Source organism: Fragaria vesca, linkage group LG5 (assembly GCF_000184155.1).
Source record: "Fragaria vesca subsp. vesca linkage group LG5, FraVesHawaii_1.0, whole genome shotgun sequence".
Classification (NCBI taxonomy): domain Eukaryota; kingdom Viridiplantae; phylum Streptophyta; class Magnoliopsida; order Rosales; family Rosaceae; genus Fragaria; species Fragaria vesca.
In genome coordinates this window covers 22386950-22405708 of record NC_020495.1, presented here as the reverse complement: position 1 = coordinate 22405708, position 18759 = coordinate 22386950, and the positions used below count along the sequence as shown (strand labels likewise).

General features: G+C 36.9%; 2 protein-coding genes across 2 annotated transcripts; both read left to right on the top strand.

Moving 5' to 3' along the window:
• The first annotated feature begins 785 nt into the window (after window positions 1-785).
• On the top strand, window positions 786-13894 carry LOC101300253. The gene is made up of 22 exons (XM_004300244.1): window positions 786-1779; window positions 2688-2803; window positions 3406-3614; window positions 3920-4039; window positions 4595-4723; window positions 4823-4948; window positions 5526-5581; window positions 5681-5780; window positions 6228-6345; window positions 6420-6629; window positions 7026-7353; window positions 8020-8113; window positions 8669-8777; window positions 8885-9153; window positions 9282-9406; window positions 9690-9924; window positions 10425-10613; window positions 10693-10979; window positions 11678-11885; window positions 11963-12202; window positions 12964-13049; window positions 13411-13894. The coding sequence occupies exons 1-22, from the start codon at window positions 938-940 to the stop codon at window positions 13568-13570; spliced, it is 4356 nt and encodes a 1451-aa protein (XP_004300292.1). The 5' UTR covers window positions 786-937; the 3' UTR covers window positions 13571-13894.
• A 2093-nt stretch (window positions 13895-15987) lies between these two features.
• Window positions 15988-17805, top strand: LOC101293499 (ATP synthase subunit delta', mitochondrial-like). Its single transcript, XM_004301668.1, has 2 exons — window positions 15988-16245; window positions 17461-17805. Exons 1-2 carry the CDS (start codon window positions 15988-15990, stop codon window positions 17803-17805), a joined length of 603 nt encoding a protein of 200 aa, XP_004301716.1.
• Window positions 17806-18759: the final 954 nt, after the last annotated feature.

Below are 18759 nucleotides of genomic sequence, written 5' to 3'. Positions count from 1 at the left end.
AGCACAAAACCATTCTCTGACACTGAACAAAAGCGAAGCTTCCTTTTTCCCACTCATTTGAGTCATTTCCCATTTTCATCTCTGCCTCTGTTCTCTGTCGTTTTCGCTTCGAGGGTGGCCAAAGCTGTAAGCTTTCTCAAGCTCTTGTCATCTTGAAGTTTGTTTTGAATTCGGAATTGGAGTTCTGTTACTTTCTTTTGCTGTTGTTGGTATTTCAATGTGGAGTTCATTGTTTGCTTCAGTTTTGATTGCTAAAGTTTGATTCTTTGATACTGTTTTTCATTTGAATTCAAGAATTATGGTTTGGGCAATGAGAGCTTTATAGTTGAGGATGCTGTATCTTTTTGTTTGATTCTTCTGGGATGCGGTAGTATTGCATTGTATGATTTCATTTTGAATGTGTTGTTACGAAGTTTGAAACTTTATGTGGATTTTGGGGAGGCATGAATTTGGTGGAGATATATTTTAAGAACTGTTTATATTTGAGTTTTGATCCAAATGCTTAGTTAGAAATGCCAAGGATTGTCATTAATTTGTAAAAACTGAAAAGAGATACGAAAAGAGAAATCAATGATTTTACTGGAGCAGTTCAAATCTGTTATTATTGTATTGTATTTGTGGACATTCTAAAAGTTTGTTTCGAGAGGAATAAGACTATAGGAGTGTAATATCAGTTTCTAAACTGTTATCCTATAGGATTGTTTCAAATCCTTTAGACATTAATTTCATTATCATCTTTAACATTATTGTGCTGTTGCTTGATAACTTTTAATGCTACTGGACAGTAAACGTTGCAATGTTCCTGAGGATCGTGTGCTGAACTTGATATTCTACTGATAAGTATGTGACTGTTACTGCCTTCTGAGACTGAGCTAGACTTGTATTCAATCCATATGCATTTGACAGAAATGTTAATAATCTGTCTCTTTGAGTGGTAATGTCTCCGTCACACTTGAAATGGTATGCTTGGTGTTGTATTCTGGTGGGGCATGTTTGCATTTCTGCCCTGTCTCTTACTTCAGGGCAGCACAGAAGTTCAGGCACTGTGTCAGAAGACTGGATGAAAGGTTTGGGGTCACATATAAGTGATAGCTCTGAAAGCAGCACCTCGACTTATGTTGCAACAATGTTATCATCTCCATTAAATAAACCAGTATCTTGTGAGGACCTGGAAGGTGTTGGATCATTCAATACCACATGCTTGTTAAACTCAAACTTGTCTTTCTATTCTGATCTTCACATATGTGGTACTGGAAACCTGGAGATACTCCCTCATGTATCACTTATTTGTCCACTTGAAGGCTGCATGATTACCTTTAACATGTCTGGAAATGTTAAAATTGGTCAATTTGCGGCTATTGTTGCTGGTTCTGTGGTTTTTGCGGCTGCCAATCTGACTATGGAGTATAATTCTTCTATAAATACAACATCTTTGGGTGGACCACCGCCTTCTCAAACTAGTGGAACTCCAGTGGGCTATGAGGGAGGTGGTGGAGGGCATGGTGGCCGAGGTGCTTCTTGCTTGAAAAATAATCAGACAAGCTTTTGGGGTGGTGATGTTTATACTTGGTCAAAATTGTCCGAGCCATGGAGCTATGGGAGCAAGGGTGCAGGCACATCTACCAAACATCCATTTGGAGGTAATGGTGGAGGACGTATCAAGCTTCAAGTGAAGGATATGTTATATCTAAATGGATCTATAACTGCAGAAGGAGGGGACGGCGGGACAACTGGTGGAGGAGGATCTGGTGGAAGTATTTTTATACATGCTGTCAAGTTGTGAGTATATACTGTTTCATTTGATAAAATGCTTTACTATTTAATTTCCTCTCCTAGCAACTAGCTCTATTGGGTGCCGTGAGAAACTTAGGATCTATAATGCTTGGACCGTATCAAATTTGGTGGCATAAATTGATAAATATAGTGCATCCATGTGTTTATTGATCTCAAGAATTTTCTTGATTCTACTAAAATTCAGACTTTATTGATGTAGTTTGTGTTGTAAATTATTGTACTAACTTACCATGGGATAGTGAAAACAGGGAATAGGAAAGATAGTTTCGTACATTATCTAGTGGGAATGGGAAAGTATATTAGTTACTGCTTATGAAGTGAATATACGGTAGTTTCAATAGGTATTGTGTGAATTTAAATACAATAAAGTAAAGAAACCGTGTGTAAGAGGGAAAACTGTAGGAGAAACTGTACGATGGTATTTAGAGGGGCCATATTTATAATGTAGATAAGAAAGATAATGAATTAGGGACTTAGAAGCTGAACCGATATAGCTTACAGTACGATAGTCTATTTATGGAAGCACATCATTTTAACTCAGTGTAACACTCTACTCAACATGATTACATTTAACATTGTACTATATGGGTTCCAAATTATATGTTAATATCTCTCTGTTGTGATATTATATATTACCCATTTGACATTCACTTAGAGATATGTTAACACAGCTACACAAAACAAATTGCTTCTTGTATTCACTTCCACTTATATAATTGTCAAAGTCTATGATCCCCTCTTAACATTCTTGCCACTCAAGGATCTTCTGCTTTGTTCTGATGAACACCTAATCTTTTTTTCTATTTAAAGAATTTAATTACTTGGACTGCAATACTTACTTAAAGAATTCGTCTGAGTAAATTCAATTGTTTGCATTTTCTTACGTCACATAGGAAGGGATATGGTACAATAAGTGCTGCTGGTGGAAGAGGATGGGGTGGAGGTGGTGGTGGAAGGATATCACTTGATTGTTACAGCATACAAGAAGATGTAAAAGTCACTGTTCATGGTTCGTACTCATCTAGTTTTAGAAACAGTAAAACTTTGAATTTCAAATATTTGGTTCTTATTTGCTAGGAACTTTATGAATCTGAATAATGGTTGTTTTACAAATGGGTCAAGCTAATTCTTTAGTTGTTCTCTTTTTCTGGAAAGTAAAAGCCTAGCTGTTCTATGCTACCTCTGTTTTTAGTGGACTTGTTGTTCACTGCTTGTACTTTTTTTTCCTTTCATTAAGTTCTTGTTTCTAGGAAAAAAAAAAAGAAAAAAAAATCAGCATCTGTTCGCTGGTAGGCAGTGTCACACATGTGAAACCATCCTACTGTAAGTAGACAGTTTAACCTAGATGCATCAAATCCTTAACAAATAAAGATTTAGAGAAGGGAAGAAGAACAATTTGAGGGAGTGGGGGATGTTCTAATAACTCCCTAGTGTTTGAAACCTAGTCTAGAGACTCATAACTGCATGCTTAGGCTTATATTCAACTTATTAATAAATAAGATGTTTACATTCTCCGGTCCTAGAATATAACTCTTGTTGGGAATTTTTTATATGCCTTTACTTCAGTAGATCTGTTTTCATGGATATTGGAGCTTAGTTTTATTATTTCAGGTGGTTTGAGTATTGGCTGTCCTGGGAATTCGGGAGCAGCTGGCACATACTTTAATGCGGATCTGCTTAGTTTAAGAGTTGGAAATGACAATATCACAACAGAAACTGAAACCCCTTTGCTTGATTTTTCTACCACCCCGCTTTGGTCACATGTTTTTGTGGAGAATAGTGCAAAAGTGTTAGTTCCACTGCTGTGGACCAGAGTTCAGGTTGCCAACTTTTAGTATACTCAAGTAAATTTTTGTTTTCCACAAGTTGATCTTCATGTAAAGTTTTTTATTTTTATTTTTTTTTATCAACTATTATAGTTGCAAAGTTTATCATGTGAAATCATAATATTTGATTGTGGGATATCCATCTACTTCATTTTGGCATCTGTTTATTTTTGCACGGATTAGGCACTATTTCATGTTTTCTTTTAAAAAGTAATAATAATTCTTACTCAATGCCAAGTCCTTTTTCATCATCTATATATAAATATGTAAGTTGTAATATCTCTTGTTTGATTGTGAAGGTGAGAGGCCAAGTTAGTTTATACCGTGGAGGCAGCATCATCTTTGGACTGTCTGAGTTTCCAGTCTCTGAATTCGAACTTGTTGCTGAAGAGCTTTTGATGAGTGATTCCATCATAAAGGTACATAGTTATATACCACCCACCCAGGTGCGCAATGTATCCATCAGGATGAACACAGAAAGAGATTGAGGAAAGCTGATTAAGATTTTGAATAGAATTTAATCAAAAATTGTACCTAACCAAGAGTATCAAAACCTACATAACCCCTAAGGGGACACCATGCTCAAAAAAGGAACTAGCTTTCCTACACTTTAAGTTATTTCTGTAGCAAAAATTTATACATGCTTTCTCTGAGTTATTCAGTAATCACGAGCGCCTTCTTGTTGTGCTTACTCATGACTTTATTTCTCCTCATGGACTATTTGGGCTGAGTATTTCCTTTCTCAGTTTCACTTCTAAATGTAAGGTGTGTAATTTAGCATTTGAGCCTTTTGTACTATCTGTCAATTTGTTTGGGTTCTTATTTATCAATTTTACAGACTAATTTGGTCTTATGGTGCAAGATATGCATGTGATTCCAAGTATAAAATCTATATGAAGTTCTTCTTATAAAGCTCTAGAAACTCTCTTGTTTCTCTGTTAAGAGTCTAAGAAAATACCTTAATGTAAATGAAGGTTTTTGGTGCGTTTAGAGTTGCTGTCAAGATGCTACTCATGTGGAACTCCAAAATTGAAATAAATGGCGGTGGAAATACCATTGTTACTTCTTCAGTTCTTGAAGTTAGGAATCTCATTGAAATGAGGGTATGATTCTCTGAACTTCATCCTTGTTTATGTTTTATGAATTGAAATATGTATCTGTTCTTGAATTGAAGAGCTGAGTTGGTGCTTTGTCTTTTGCAGCATAAGTCTGTCATTAGCTCAAATAAAAACTTAGGTGTTTATGGTCAAGGACTACTGAAGTTGACTGGTCATGGTGATACAATAAAAGCCCAGCGTCTTTCCTTGTCTCTCTTTTATAATGTAACAGTAAGTTGGTGTATACATTTGTTGTTATGTTAATTGAACTCTCTCAGTACCTTCTATTGTGCTGCTACTTTCCCATTCTAATTGCACTGCTGTGTTTATATAAATGAAAAATAAAAATAAAAAGAAGTAGAAGAAGAAGACAAAACAGAGAAAATTAAAATCATCTCAGAGATTTAAAAAGTTTTAATATTGATACACCATATCTTCTACGTTCTATTGATGTATTCTAATCAGAACAAAAAGACTACCGTTCCTTATTCACTAGTGGGTTTTATTTCTATACAAGCCAACTGTGTGATATTTGGCAACCTATGGCATGCATCTCTTAAATGTGCCAACACCGTGATTAGAATTTATCCCCATTTAGAATTATTGAAATGGTTTTATTTACACACTTTCAGAATGTGACAAGTTTTACATCATCAAGTTTGTGTCTCTCCTGATCAAAACTTATCTACTCCTACTTCCATATATAATTCTGTTGTTACTTTGTCCGCCTTTCTTTTTTATGGTTGTACAAATCTAGAATTCCATTTGGATGCAACCGCTGCTCAACATTTCATACTTCTTAAAACAGGTTGGTGCTGGTTCTCTACTCCAGGCTCCTACGGATGATGATGCAAGCCGAAAAGTGTGAGTATCAGTTTAGGGCTTGTTGCTCTATGATTATCGTTTCTTATTTATCACGCGAGAGAAGTTTATTGAAAGTTATTCGTCGGTTCAACTTTGTAGGGTAACAAAATCCCTATGCGATAGTAAGACATGCCCATTGGATTTGATTACCCCACCAGATGATTGCCATGTCAATTACACACTTTCCTTTTCCCTTCAAGTAAGTACTAGAATTCATATTGATGAACATTCAAAATTAGAATCTCCTTCACAATAATTTAATCATGCTTGATTTATGGTTTAGTATGCAAGGACCTTTGTATAATGTGAATTTCTAGTTCATTGATTGGGTGAAGTTTGTTTCTACCCATGGGACCTTCCCTGTCTCAAACTTAATTAGCATTTTATATTTATTCAAGTGGAAAATTCTTTACCATAGCTCATTTCTTTGAATCAGAATATTCAATTTACAATAGTTTTGATTCTTACACTACCATAATGAATGACCATTTATAGACAAATTAAAATCAAACTTATCAGGTTAATTTTCTGGCTTCAATCTTTAATCCAATCGACTCTGTCCTGATGGGTTACTCTAAAAGTATCAATTTGTGGGTTGGGTAACAGGTATTGCTGTTGACATATATTTTCCTTTGGCACTTCACAGATTTGTCGCGTAGAGGATCTTCTTGTTCATGGCGTTGTCAAGGGAAGTATTGTTCACATCCACAGGGCTAGGACTATTATCATTGCTACTGATGGCCGGATCACTGCATCTGAACTAGGTAAATGAGGTTATTCTTGAAATAAGTTGCAAAGCTTTATGGCATCTGATTACATTTATTCATCTTATTTTCAGGTTGCAGTAAGGGTATTGGAAAGGGAAACTATTTAAATGGAGCTGGTAGTGGTGCTGGACATGGAGGAAGAGGGGGCTCGGGTTACTTTAATGGTAGGGTCAGCAATGGCGGTAATGAATACGGTGATGCTAATTTCCCATGTGAATTAGGGAGTGGAGCTGAGGATGCCAATCATTCATATGGAAATGTGGTTGGAGGGGGAATGATAGGTAAGTAAATTTGAATTAACTGCTAGCCGCATCCTCACTGTTTAATTTTTGGGGTTTGTTGTATACTTGCAAGCTTCCCCATTGAATTAGAGCATCTTGTAAAAATCCTTGCAACCTAACAAAACAAGTTAATTCCACATTTTGGTTTCTAGTTGTTAAGAGGCTGGCCATGTGAATGTGAGTGTTAGATATTAAATAATTGTTGGCTCACATCCTAATGACTTAAGCTTTTAGATATGGTGGCAAACTAGTATTTGATATTAAGAATTTCCAACCCCCTTACAACACACATTTACACAATAAAAGGGAATATGGTTTGTTATGTGTTTACTATATAAGATTATTTGACATTATACCTGGAATGTTCTTATGATTCATATTTATATTGCTTGCTAGTGATGGGATCCATCCAGTGGCCACTTTTAAGACTTGATGTCTATGGATCTTTGAGTGCTGATGGTCAAAGCTTTGATAAAGCAGCTAGAAACGATAATGGTACTTTAGTTGGCGGGCTTGGTGGAGGTTCAGGTGGGACAATCCTTCTTTTCCTTCAGGAGCTGAGATTACTTGCACAGAATTCATCGTTGTCTGTAGTGGGAGGCAAAGGTGGTCCACGAGGTGGAGGTGGGGGTGGCGGTGGAAGAGTTCATTTTCATTGGTCTAAGATAGATTTCAGGGATGAATATACTCCATTTGCAAGTATAAGTGGCTTCATTAACAGAAGGTATGCTTTGGTGTCACCGCTATATGAAATTGCACATCAGTACAGTTTTGCTGCTGCTACCTACCATATCCTTGAGTATATAGTATCCGTGTTAAATGATTCATGTGTAGTGAACACCATAAGCATGGTGTTTGTGGCTTTTATTCCAACGTCGAAACTGTTCCTTGATTCTGTTTCACTTCCCCAGCCTACTGTCGTGATGATTTTATATGCTAGATGGCAATCATGGCATGGATGGTCATCTTGTCTATCATCTCATCCCAGAATTGACTAATGTTTATCAAGAGGATTAAATTCCACATTATGTTTAATGTTGTATGAGCAACTAATGATTTTTTTTAAGTTGGGAAAATACCATACCCATAGCTCAAGGTGATTATGACAGTCTGGATATTTTCATCATTCCTTCTTCAGATTCTTAACTACTACTAAGCAAGTGATATCAAAATGCCTGTAATAACTGTTTGCACTCACCTATTAAAAGCAGTGTTACCAAAATTTGTGAATATTTGTTAAATTTAGAATTTTTATGTTGCAGTTAATATCTGATCACACCACATAGAACTGTTACTTCCGTTACTTTCTTGATAACTAATATTAGTAACACTATTACATCAGATATATTGCACAATAACAGCCTATTACTTGCTTTCTGATATGTATTAGTGGAGGTGATGGAGATGATGGAGGTCGTCATGGGTATGATGGAACTATTACTGGGAAGAAATGCCCTAAGGGCCTTTATGGCACCTTCTGCAAGGTAAACATCATCACTGTACATGTCTTGCTATTATTTATTTCTTTTATTGTTGGAGAAGTGGTATCCGACAAATTTATCATGATATAACCTTTTGAGAGTAATCAAATTAGGGTACTTGATAGACTTGGACGTGACTAGTGACAAATGTTAATAGCTTGAGATATTAAGAAACTTTCTACAACATACAGTGGAAGCCGCCATGGACCCTTAACTCTAGAGTCCTTGTACACAGTAGAAGCTTTTGTTTTTCTTTTTATTAGATAGCAAATATTATTTGTTCAGTGAAAGATGGAACTCAAATTGCATATAATCTTTATTAGGTATGTAATGAAGCAAGTACACAATTCTAGCCTTCTAGGGTTATGACAGAAATCATAATACATGTAAAGCAAAGATTTAGAAAAAGAAACTGTACTCTGAGTCACTCTTAATAATGAATTTAGTATTGGCTCTTTTGTCATGCTGGGATTATTTTTCTGTTTGGCCATTGTGTTGTACATTTGAATGAAAAAACATTCCTTTTTTTACTATTATTCTTTTCCTTCTTTTTGTCAGGAATGCCCTGTTGGCACATATAAGAATGTTGATGGCTCTGATGCTCGTCTTTGTACTCCTTGTTCTGTTGACCTTCTTCCACAACGTGCTGAATTCATTTATGTGCGAGGTACTTTGATGATTGTGATTTTGTTTTTAATTGTTGAGTCTCGTCTGTTCCATTCAAATTTTTGCTACTGGGCATTCATCTCACAGAAAGATGCACACTTGCTGCAGGAGGGGTGACTGATCCATCATGTCCCTATAAATGCATATCTGAAAAATATGGGATGCCGAATTGCTATACTCCTCTTGAGGAGCTTTTGTATACCTTTGGGGGGCCCTGGCCTTTTGCAATTTTATTGTCTTGCATTTTGGTGCTTCTGGGTCTATTACTAAGTACTTTGAGAATCAAACTTGTTGGGTCATGTTCTCCCGATAGAGCAGGTTCAGTTGAAGACCATAATCATCATCATCGTTTTCCCTCCCTTCTATCCTTATCTGAGGTACTCTTCATGCAACAAATTTCTTTATTTCCATTTTATGGTTTAAGAGCTGTGATTTGACTTGCTGAATTTATGACACAATGTCCTGCACTTTCTCCTGTTCTCTTTGTTAAAATATGATACCATAGGTGCGAGGAACCCGAGTTGAAGAAACTCAAAGCCATGTTCATCGCATGTACTTCATGGGTCCTAATACATTCAGAGAACCTTGGCATCTTCCTTATTCTCCTCCAGATGCAATCATTGAAATTGTGTAAGAAACTGACTCAGCCTAGAAGCTTATATAATTGGATAATAATCTCAGAGTGATACTTTGAGTTATTAACCTGGAACTGGGGTTAGGTTAAGTATCGACCATTATGATCAACGCACTTGACGCAAGCAAACTTATTGGTTTTATTATTGAACTGAAAATTTATTCTTCCAGGGTTCTTTTTCTTTTCAAATGAACACACTAATTGAAATCCCCCACATTAGAGTAGCATCAACTTGCTCTCTTTTATGTCTTAATATGATTATTTATGTCTGTGCTACAGGTACGAAGATGCATTTAACAGGTTCATTGATGAGATCAATTCTGTTGCTGCTTATGACTGGTGGGAAGGGTCTGTTCATAGTATACTTTCAATTCTTGCATATCCTTGTTCTTGGTCCTGGAAAGAGTGGCGGCAAAGAAATAAAGTTCATCGCCTTCAGGAATATGTAAAGTCTGAATATGACCATTCATGTCTCCGCTCTTGCAGATCTCGAGCCTTGTACAAAGGGATGAAGGTTTTACTCTTTGTTTTTATATAACCTTCCCCAGTGTTCAATTTTGTAGTTACAGTTATTACTCTTTTCAAAATTTATCTTCGTATTTGGTATGTTTCTGAGGTTGCTACTGGTTGACAGTTGACACTGATTAACATTTGCAATATTTTTCAGTTTGATGCTCATTTTAGCACAAGTGCATACTTCATAAAAATTTTAACCACCCAAATTTCTTGTAACACTTAATTTGAATTATGTCCAGCATTTTGATGTAAGAGGGCTCAAGTTTTGTAATTCTTCTCTTCAGCATTCAGATGCAAATTTTGCTCCCCCTCTCCCTCCCTCCCTCCTTGCTTGTTCTTTTACCATTCCTCATACTTGGTACTTCAGATAATTCCTACAGAGTGTATCCTTTACTAGACATCAACGTTACTCTATATCAGACTGTAACTTTAAGCTCAGTTTTCTGTTACTGATGATTTAAAATTGGTTTTTAATCTTCATGATTGAAATTCATGCAGGTTGGAGCAACACCAGACTTGATGGTGGCATATATTGATTTTTTCCTTGGTGGTGATGAGAAGCGTCTGGAATTGGTGTCAATCATCCAGAAGAGGTTCCCCATGTGCATAATCTTTGGTGGTGATGGCAGCTATATGTCACCTTATAATCTTCACAGTGATTCATTGTTGACCAATCTCCTTGGCCAGGCATGATATCTATAATCTTTAATATTAATTATTTTAAGGTGTTCATAATCATTTCTGAGTTATGTTATACTGTTCACAGCATGTCCCAGAAACCGTTTGGAATCATTTGGTATCTGGTTTGAATGCTCAATTGAGGATGGTGAAGCATGGATGTATTCGTACTCACCTAATTCCTGTTATTAATTGGATAAACAGCCACGCAAACCCTCAACTTGTGTTCCATGGGGTTAAAATTGAGCTTTTATGGTTTCAAGCAACAGCTTCTGGTTATTATCAGCTGGGTATATTGGTAATAGTTGGGGATTATCCTCTTCAAAGTGTGCACCAGTCGAATACGTGGTATAGAAGTAATAATGAGCTGCCAAGGTAACTCACTAATTGATGTGCTTACATGTCTTAAAGAAGTCCATAAAAATACTCTGATTATTTTCCAATGTTAGATGAAATTTCTAAAACCAATTTAAAATGAAAGCTACAGACAAGAAAACAATATTGTAGCTTACAAAGATACAAAGATATGGCCTTTCAGACTGATTATTTCTGGTGAAGAGGGTAACCGGCCTTCTGAGCTTTACCTTACAAAGATATTTGTTCAATGTTATCCTGAGAACTTGCTATTATGCTTTATCTATTAAATAACAGACATTATGGTGCAATTCGGTTTGCAAAGGAAGAATTACTTGTCCCTCAAGAAAAGGAAGAATGGATATAAAGAACCAAAGAACTGAATCTTCTTCTAAAGGCAACTAAAGCTACAATATGTTAGACCTAATGATGCCGTACATTTACTTTATTGTTTTTTAAGAATGTTTTTGATCTAGTATGAACAGGTGATAGTTTTCCAGAAGGTTGTTTGATTTACTTCAAATATTGTTCAGGAGCAAGGAAAAAAAAACTACTTTTCATTTCTGTTGTAATTGAAGTTAGATGTATTGATGTCATTTTGGAGCTTAATATATAGCACCTGGAACCGTTAAAATGCACAAATGATTGATTCCTGAGCTATAGGTTCCTTTGTATAAATTATTAGTGACTCGTGTTTTTCTATGTTGATCCAACACCAGGTCGAATTCTGCATGTGCAAGTAAATGTCTAAAGCAAATGCAGCAAAGTTGGCCGTATGTAGGTCATGCATTGTCAATTAAAAGGATAACCGGAGGAATAAATGGGGGCCTTATAAATGTGACTACCTTAAGATCTATGGAGTATAAAAAGGACTTCCTCTTTCCACTTTCTCTTCTACTGAACAATACAAGACCTATTGGCCGTCAGGTACGTTTTTCAGATATATATACTTATGTCATTAAATAGTCTGATGTCCAAGATCTAATACGACGGTATTTCTTCAGGACACCCTGCTGCTGCTGATAAGTGTCATGCTTTTAGCAGACCTATCTGTCACCCTTCTCATGTTGCTTCAATACTATTGGATTTCTCTTGGGGCTTTTCTTGCTGTCTTGCTTATACTTCCTCTGTCCCTACTTTCTCCCTTCCTTGCCGGATTGAGTGCCTTATTCAGTAAGGAAAATAGAAGAGCTTCACTTGCTCGGGTATATGCATTGTGGAATGCAACATCCCTATCTAACATCGTAAGTTATGCAGAGCATGAAATATGACAAAGTAGAATTGACCTTTGAAATTTCTATTGCTAGTCCTAAGCAACTTATGGCTATAAATGTGACACTTGAGCTAATAATGCATATTCATCATATCTTGAGAGTTTAAGAGGGGATGAATTTGTTGCTCAGCATTTGACTTTGGGAAACCCTATGGGGTCATTTTCTTTAATTATAAAAAGTAGTTCATTTTTTGCTATTAACTTAGATGGTCTGTTGCTGTTAGTTAATTGAGTGTTTTGTTCTGCTCTAGTTGGGGTCTCCTCTTGGTGTAGGTGTTTTAGGGGCTTCTTCCAGTGGATATCTTGTCCACTAATTGGTATTTGTTCTTTTTCAATAAAATCCTGCTTCTTATGAATAAATAGAAAATACATACCATATAACAACAATCTTTGAGTTGTTGTTCTTGATCTGCTACCATGACAGAATTTGTAAGTTTATTAACATTGTTTGCAAGTTAAATGATTTGTTGGTCAATATCACAGAAAAGATTCATGGGGAAAATGAAGGCTGAAAGAATTATTAGACTAAGACTGCAAGAAGACGTGTTGAGTACTTAATAATTCAAATTCTAATGGTCCAATTATATTGAAACTCTTCGATCAAAGTGTGCTCTTGAGATAAGCATCTTATGTTCAATTTCATGCATATAAGTGTGATTTCAAATGCTTAAGACACTTATTTTCTCTCTAGTAATATTTTCTTGCCTAATGTAATTGGTTTCGATGTTTCAGGTGGTTGCATTCATATGTGGCATTTTCCATTATAGCTTTTCCTTTTTCCAGCCACCTGCCCAGTCAAATACATGGAACATTAGGAGGTGAGGCTTCAACTCTATTCAATCTGATTCAGATAATCATATTCTTTGGAAGAAACTATGTGCGACTTGTTACCTATGTTTCTGTTTGGGCACATGGCAATTTATGTAGCCAAAAATAAGAGTAAATGCGTAACATGTTGAATATGTATTTTTTTTCTATCTATTAAATAAGACTATTGTGCGCGAAAAAAAAGGTCATTTCTTTTGTTTTATGAAATAAGAAAGTATATGCATTCGTCAAAATCAATGTACTGATCTGTTTTCTTTTGAGTGTCAGTAGTATATATATTCTGTAAATTTGACATCTATCTTCCATATACATGTCAATGTGTATATCCTTCTTAATTGTTCTTTCCTCCAGGGAGGACGATAAATGGTGGCTTTTGCCAACTGTTCTTCTGCTGTTCAAGTTAATACAAGCCCGTTTTGTAGACTGGCACATAGCGAATCTAGAAATTCCAGATTTTTCTCTATTCTGCCCAGATCCAGATGCCTTTTGGGCACTTGAGGCTGGCACATAAGAGAGGAAAGGCCAATGACTATCTTTTTTTCTTGAGGCTCTTGTGTTTTGGCGCCAGTATGGCCACATTGCACCGGTGTGGCTTCTTTTTGCTTTGTAAATGTTCATGTTGTGCTTTCCACCGGTGCGTATTTGTTTTTCTTGTAAATACATCTTTAATTGTATAGAGGCAGTAGTTATAGGTTTGCAGATTTGCTGCATAGCAATCATAGTGGAACACTGAGTGTAAAATTTTTTGGGCAAGTCAAAGAAAATAGATATAGATTTATAGATCATTTTTCAGTTGTAGTTGCTGCATTGCAAAATTTTATATATTCTGAACACTAGTAATTTGGTCCTTGAGAAGTTTGATAATGTCTATAGGGTATATGCCATGGTAGCAGCCAGCTTCTTCTTTACAATTGGTTTCACAAATGGCTTCATCTTCATCATAAAGTGCATCGCCTAGCCTTGATCTGGACCAAAGAGAGACCAGAGGGTGGGTGTTTGTTATGAGTAGTAACCAGAAACAACAATGTCTAAAATAGTTAAAACAAAACAGATAAATGTCGCATTTTAGTGTTTTTTTTTTTTTTTTTTTATTATGGATAAAAAACAAATTACAAAAAGAACCTTCGCACACCCACCCCTATAAAAATCAAGCTGGAAGGCGGTAGCCGAGGAAAGAGGAAGAGAAGAAATCCATAGCTGAGGACTAGTATAAGAGTGTCCTAATTTAGCTAGACTATCAGCTAGACTGTCACATTTTAGTTATTTCAGCACTTTCGTGTTCAGATCCCTCCCATATTCATTTAGGGTTTATTCTCTCAACAAAAAGAAAAGAAAAACCTAGCTAGGGTTCAGTATTTAAACTCTCATGCACCTCTCTCCGCTATAACCTCCCACATTTTTGTTCTACCTAAACGTACCCCTCTCTTTCGCTCTCATCAACTGACGCTACCCTCCTTAAAAAAAAACCGACACAACCCTTTTTCAGTTTCCCGGCCAACCAAACCTTCAATTTTCCGGTGATGTAGGCGAGGCTCACAGAAAGTGACGACAGAGTATTACGTGAACTTTAAGCCTATCCTGCAAGTCGTCGACTTGAGTCAAGTTTAAGCATATGTGTGGGTACTGTAGGACTTGTGGATTGTTCGATCGAGCACCCGACGGAGGGCAGCCAGATATGTCGGCGGCCACTGGAAGAGGGTTAGGTCTTGTTAACCCTAACCTTAGCCCGACAAGCTCGTCTGCTCCTGTGTGTGTCGAACCCCTTTTTCTGGCCTTTGGTTTCAGACTCACTCGGCCCAGCCTCACGTTCGTGAGGCCTCTAGTCTTCCATCAACACTGCCGGTGCAGATACCAAGGGTGGTGATCACACCCATAGCTCTTGCCCTTGCAGGGATGAAGAGAAATGTGTTGGTCTTAATGGAAGTTGATCTTGGGAAGGGACCTGCTGCACTTTTGGAGGCAGTAAGTGCTGATTTGGGGCTTGTACTTGAACTTTCATTGCCTAACTTTGCAGGTTCAATCATTGTTTCTCCTCTAGAGAAACACAAAATTGGTCATCCGGTAGGCTCTAAGGTCTAAGCACAAACCCAAGGAAGAGGACATTCATCCTTAGAAGTTGAAGATCGATGCCAATGCACGCATGGTGTCAAGTGTATGCTTGCTATTGAAGGCATACCCGATGCGCTTTAGAAACCTGGGGAAACCTCCTCTGCGTAGGATGGTTTCAGTTACTTAATAAGTTTGGTTAGGGTTCCCTAAACATTTTCTATTTTTTTTAGTTCTTTTCTTTTCTGCATGGCTGAACTCCTGGTAGTTTTGTTTAGGTCGGTTTCGAGTGAGATACTTAGCATGACTTATTTTATCGATGTCCTTTCAGGCAGGTCATGTTTGTAATTGTTATTTTCGTTTGGTAATTATAAAAGACTTCACATCCATGTGTAAAAACAAAAACAAAGAAATATATTTATGTACCTACAAAACAAACTTGAGAAATTCACATTCTAAAATTGGAGAAACTAATAAGCCAATTAGAAGAAGGGTAGAGAGAATTGGTATACGTCGTACGAAAGGAGATATATATACATTTTTTTTTGTAAGTTGGTTGAATATCAAACAAAAGAGTGTAAACTTCACTCCACATTTATTGCAGATATCATCTAAACCTAAAGAGTTTCCTAACGCTATGGCATGTTTGACTGAACTTCTCTCCGCAATAGTTGATGAGATCCAAATATCCATGTTTTTCTCCCTAACCCTGAGAATACAAATAACAACAAATAATAACCAAAAAGTAGATTTTTTTGGAAAGAAAAAATAGAACATATTTTTCAACATATTCACGTTACCATCGATCTTTTACATTTCAGTATGTTCTGCTCTCCAAGTTAACAAAACAAAAACCCAGAAAAGCCAGCGATCACGATCATCATGTTGCGGCAAGTCTCACGTCTCTTACGTCGAGCCTTTTTGCTGCGGCCACGACCCTTCTGCACAGAGGTCCCAGCCCCCATTGCACCAACAAACCCAGCCTTGGCAGAGGCATGGAAGAAAGTGATGCCCAACATGGATCCACCCAGGACTCCATCAACCTACATGGAGCCTCGGCCTCCTGTCCCTTCTTCCCTCCCTTCCAAAATGACAGTCAACTTCGTCCTCCCTTATTCGTCTGAGCTCTCTGGCAAAGAGGTCGATTCTGCCCTAGATTTGATATTTTTCCGGTTACTAATTCATTTTTTTTTTATATTTTCTGTCTGTAATATTGTATTTGGATTGATTTGGTTGATTAGGTTTGAGGTGGTTCAAATCTTAGTGTAATTTGGATAGGTTAAATATGTTTGATTATAATTTGTGGATGCTTGCTTTTTCGTTTTCATCTTTGGTATTGATGGGTTTGTAAGTGAGTTGTTGATTTTGAATGTTGTTCGTTTCGCTCATGTTTCATTGTAAATGGTGTGACTGATATTGTCATGCACATTCTACTGGGTTATTTGAAAGTTAGGTCATTGTTTATAATCTTTCTCTTTTGTCACTCGTTGATAAACTACATTGTATATCTTTTGAAATATTTTAGTATCCATTGTTTTATATCGTTTGAGGTATGAAATCTGCATTTATGACCTTATTCGAGGTTTCATTCTCTGTCAAATGGTCTTTTTAATATCGGGGTTATGTTTACGTATGCCATTCTATTAGAGTCCATCAACTGTGGATTTATATTGTTTTGGTTTATCACACGATGACCATTCTTTTAATTTCTTCTGTTATCTGCAAAAACATTTGTTTGTGTTTTAGAATCTTGAAAGAGCCCCATTGTTTCAGGATTTTTTTTTTTGTTTTAGTACTGTAGACTGCATTTTTGACACTGTAAGCTAATTATATATTGACTTCAAAACTTGTTTCTTGCATACCTTTTGAGCTTAGGAAGTGGAAAACCTTTTGAGGAAAGCATTTCCTTTTCTATGCCATGTTCTTGATATTGTAGAGTTTAGATTCATATATATATTTTTTCGAGCTTAATTGGACTTATTTGGGAGGATTGGGAAATATATACATGTAGTACTCTATCAGCTTGGTAGCATGCATGTTCTCCTTGTCAATCTTTCTTAGCAGATTTGTTTGATTCTTTTGGTTGTCTCTATTTTAGTGTTCACCGGTGAGAATGAAATTGTAAATTTGTAATTACATCAGCTTAATGCAAACAATCTTAGTCTTCCCCTTTACAAGTGAGAAGAGGGAAAATTACCTCCTCAAATGTAGAATCTTATGCTTGTATGGTTTCATTCTAATTCTGACAAATGATAAATGGATTGTGGTATTGGTTTGGTCAGATTGAAAACTTACCCTAGCATTTTGTGTATAGTTGTAACCTCCTTACTAAGAAAGTTTAGTTGTGTGATTCAGGTCGACATGGTCATGATACCAACAACAACAGGACAGATGGGTGTTTTGCCTGGCCATGTTGCAACCATTGCGGAGCTAAAGCCTGGAGTTCTATCAGTGTACGATGGGAGTGATGTGAAAAAGTATTTTATCAGCAGTGGCTTTGCTTTTATTCATGCAAATTCTGTTGCCGATATAATCGCCGTGGAAGCTGTGCCAATTGAGCAAATTGACGCGAGCTTGGTACAGAAGGGGCTTGCAGATTTCACTCAGAAACTCAGTTCAGCTACAACCGAGTTGGAGAAAGCCGAAGTGCAAATAGGCATCGATGTTCATAGTGCTCTTTACTCTGCTATCACTGGCTAATGACTTACCCTGGTTCTGCATGCAATCAAACTTTTTGTTATTGATTTCTCTCTTCATCTCAAGGAGTAGTATTATGTGTGGCAAATTTTCGTCAGTGAGTTTCAGTGAAATAAAGTATTAAAGAACCCTTTTCTTTTCCTTCTTTTTTTTTTCTTTCTAAAAATGCATTCTTGGAGGCCAGGGTTGTGTGATACCACATAATTGTTCATAATTTCATATAATGAATCATCCTCCATTTTAAGGCTTGGACCTTTGAATCGAATTGATGATTGCTCATAGGGTTCTATTACGGTCCTCTTTACCCTTTTTGCCTTCTTCCCAGGTATTTAACCTAATTTTGGCTTATTGCCAGACTTCAATAAAGTAGTAGATATTTAGTGTTCAAAAGTATCTCCAGCAAGTGAGTCTTAACAATTTGTAGATCAAACTTTAGTCAATCTAAACTAACACGGTATCTTGGTTAGTCACTTTTGTAGTACGTGTATGTAGTAAGTGTACACAATTTAACCACTAAACATATTGGTGCATGACTGAGATAGAACTAAGCAATATGCTTGAAGTATTAATGTCATGTTAATGAGAACAAGCAACTATATATATATATATATATACACACAATGCTGATCAGGTGCGGACGTCCGCACCAAAGTTTTGGTGCGGACGTCCGCAGCCGAGAAGGCCTATATATATACAACCTTTCTCAGGTGCGGATGTCCACACCGTTTTACGGTGCGGATTTCCGTTTGTTTGCCACCGTACGGCGCCGCACGAGGGCGCGCCTCCACCCAAGCGGACTCTAGGAGCTTCCCCGACCACTTTCCATCTCCGGCGACTCCGCCGAATTCCAGTTTTCCGGTGAGATCGACTTTATTTGAAGTTTTGGGTGATCTCGCCGGAAAAACTGGAAAAGAACGGACTCGTCGAGGATGGAAAGTGGTCGGGGAAGCTGCTGGA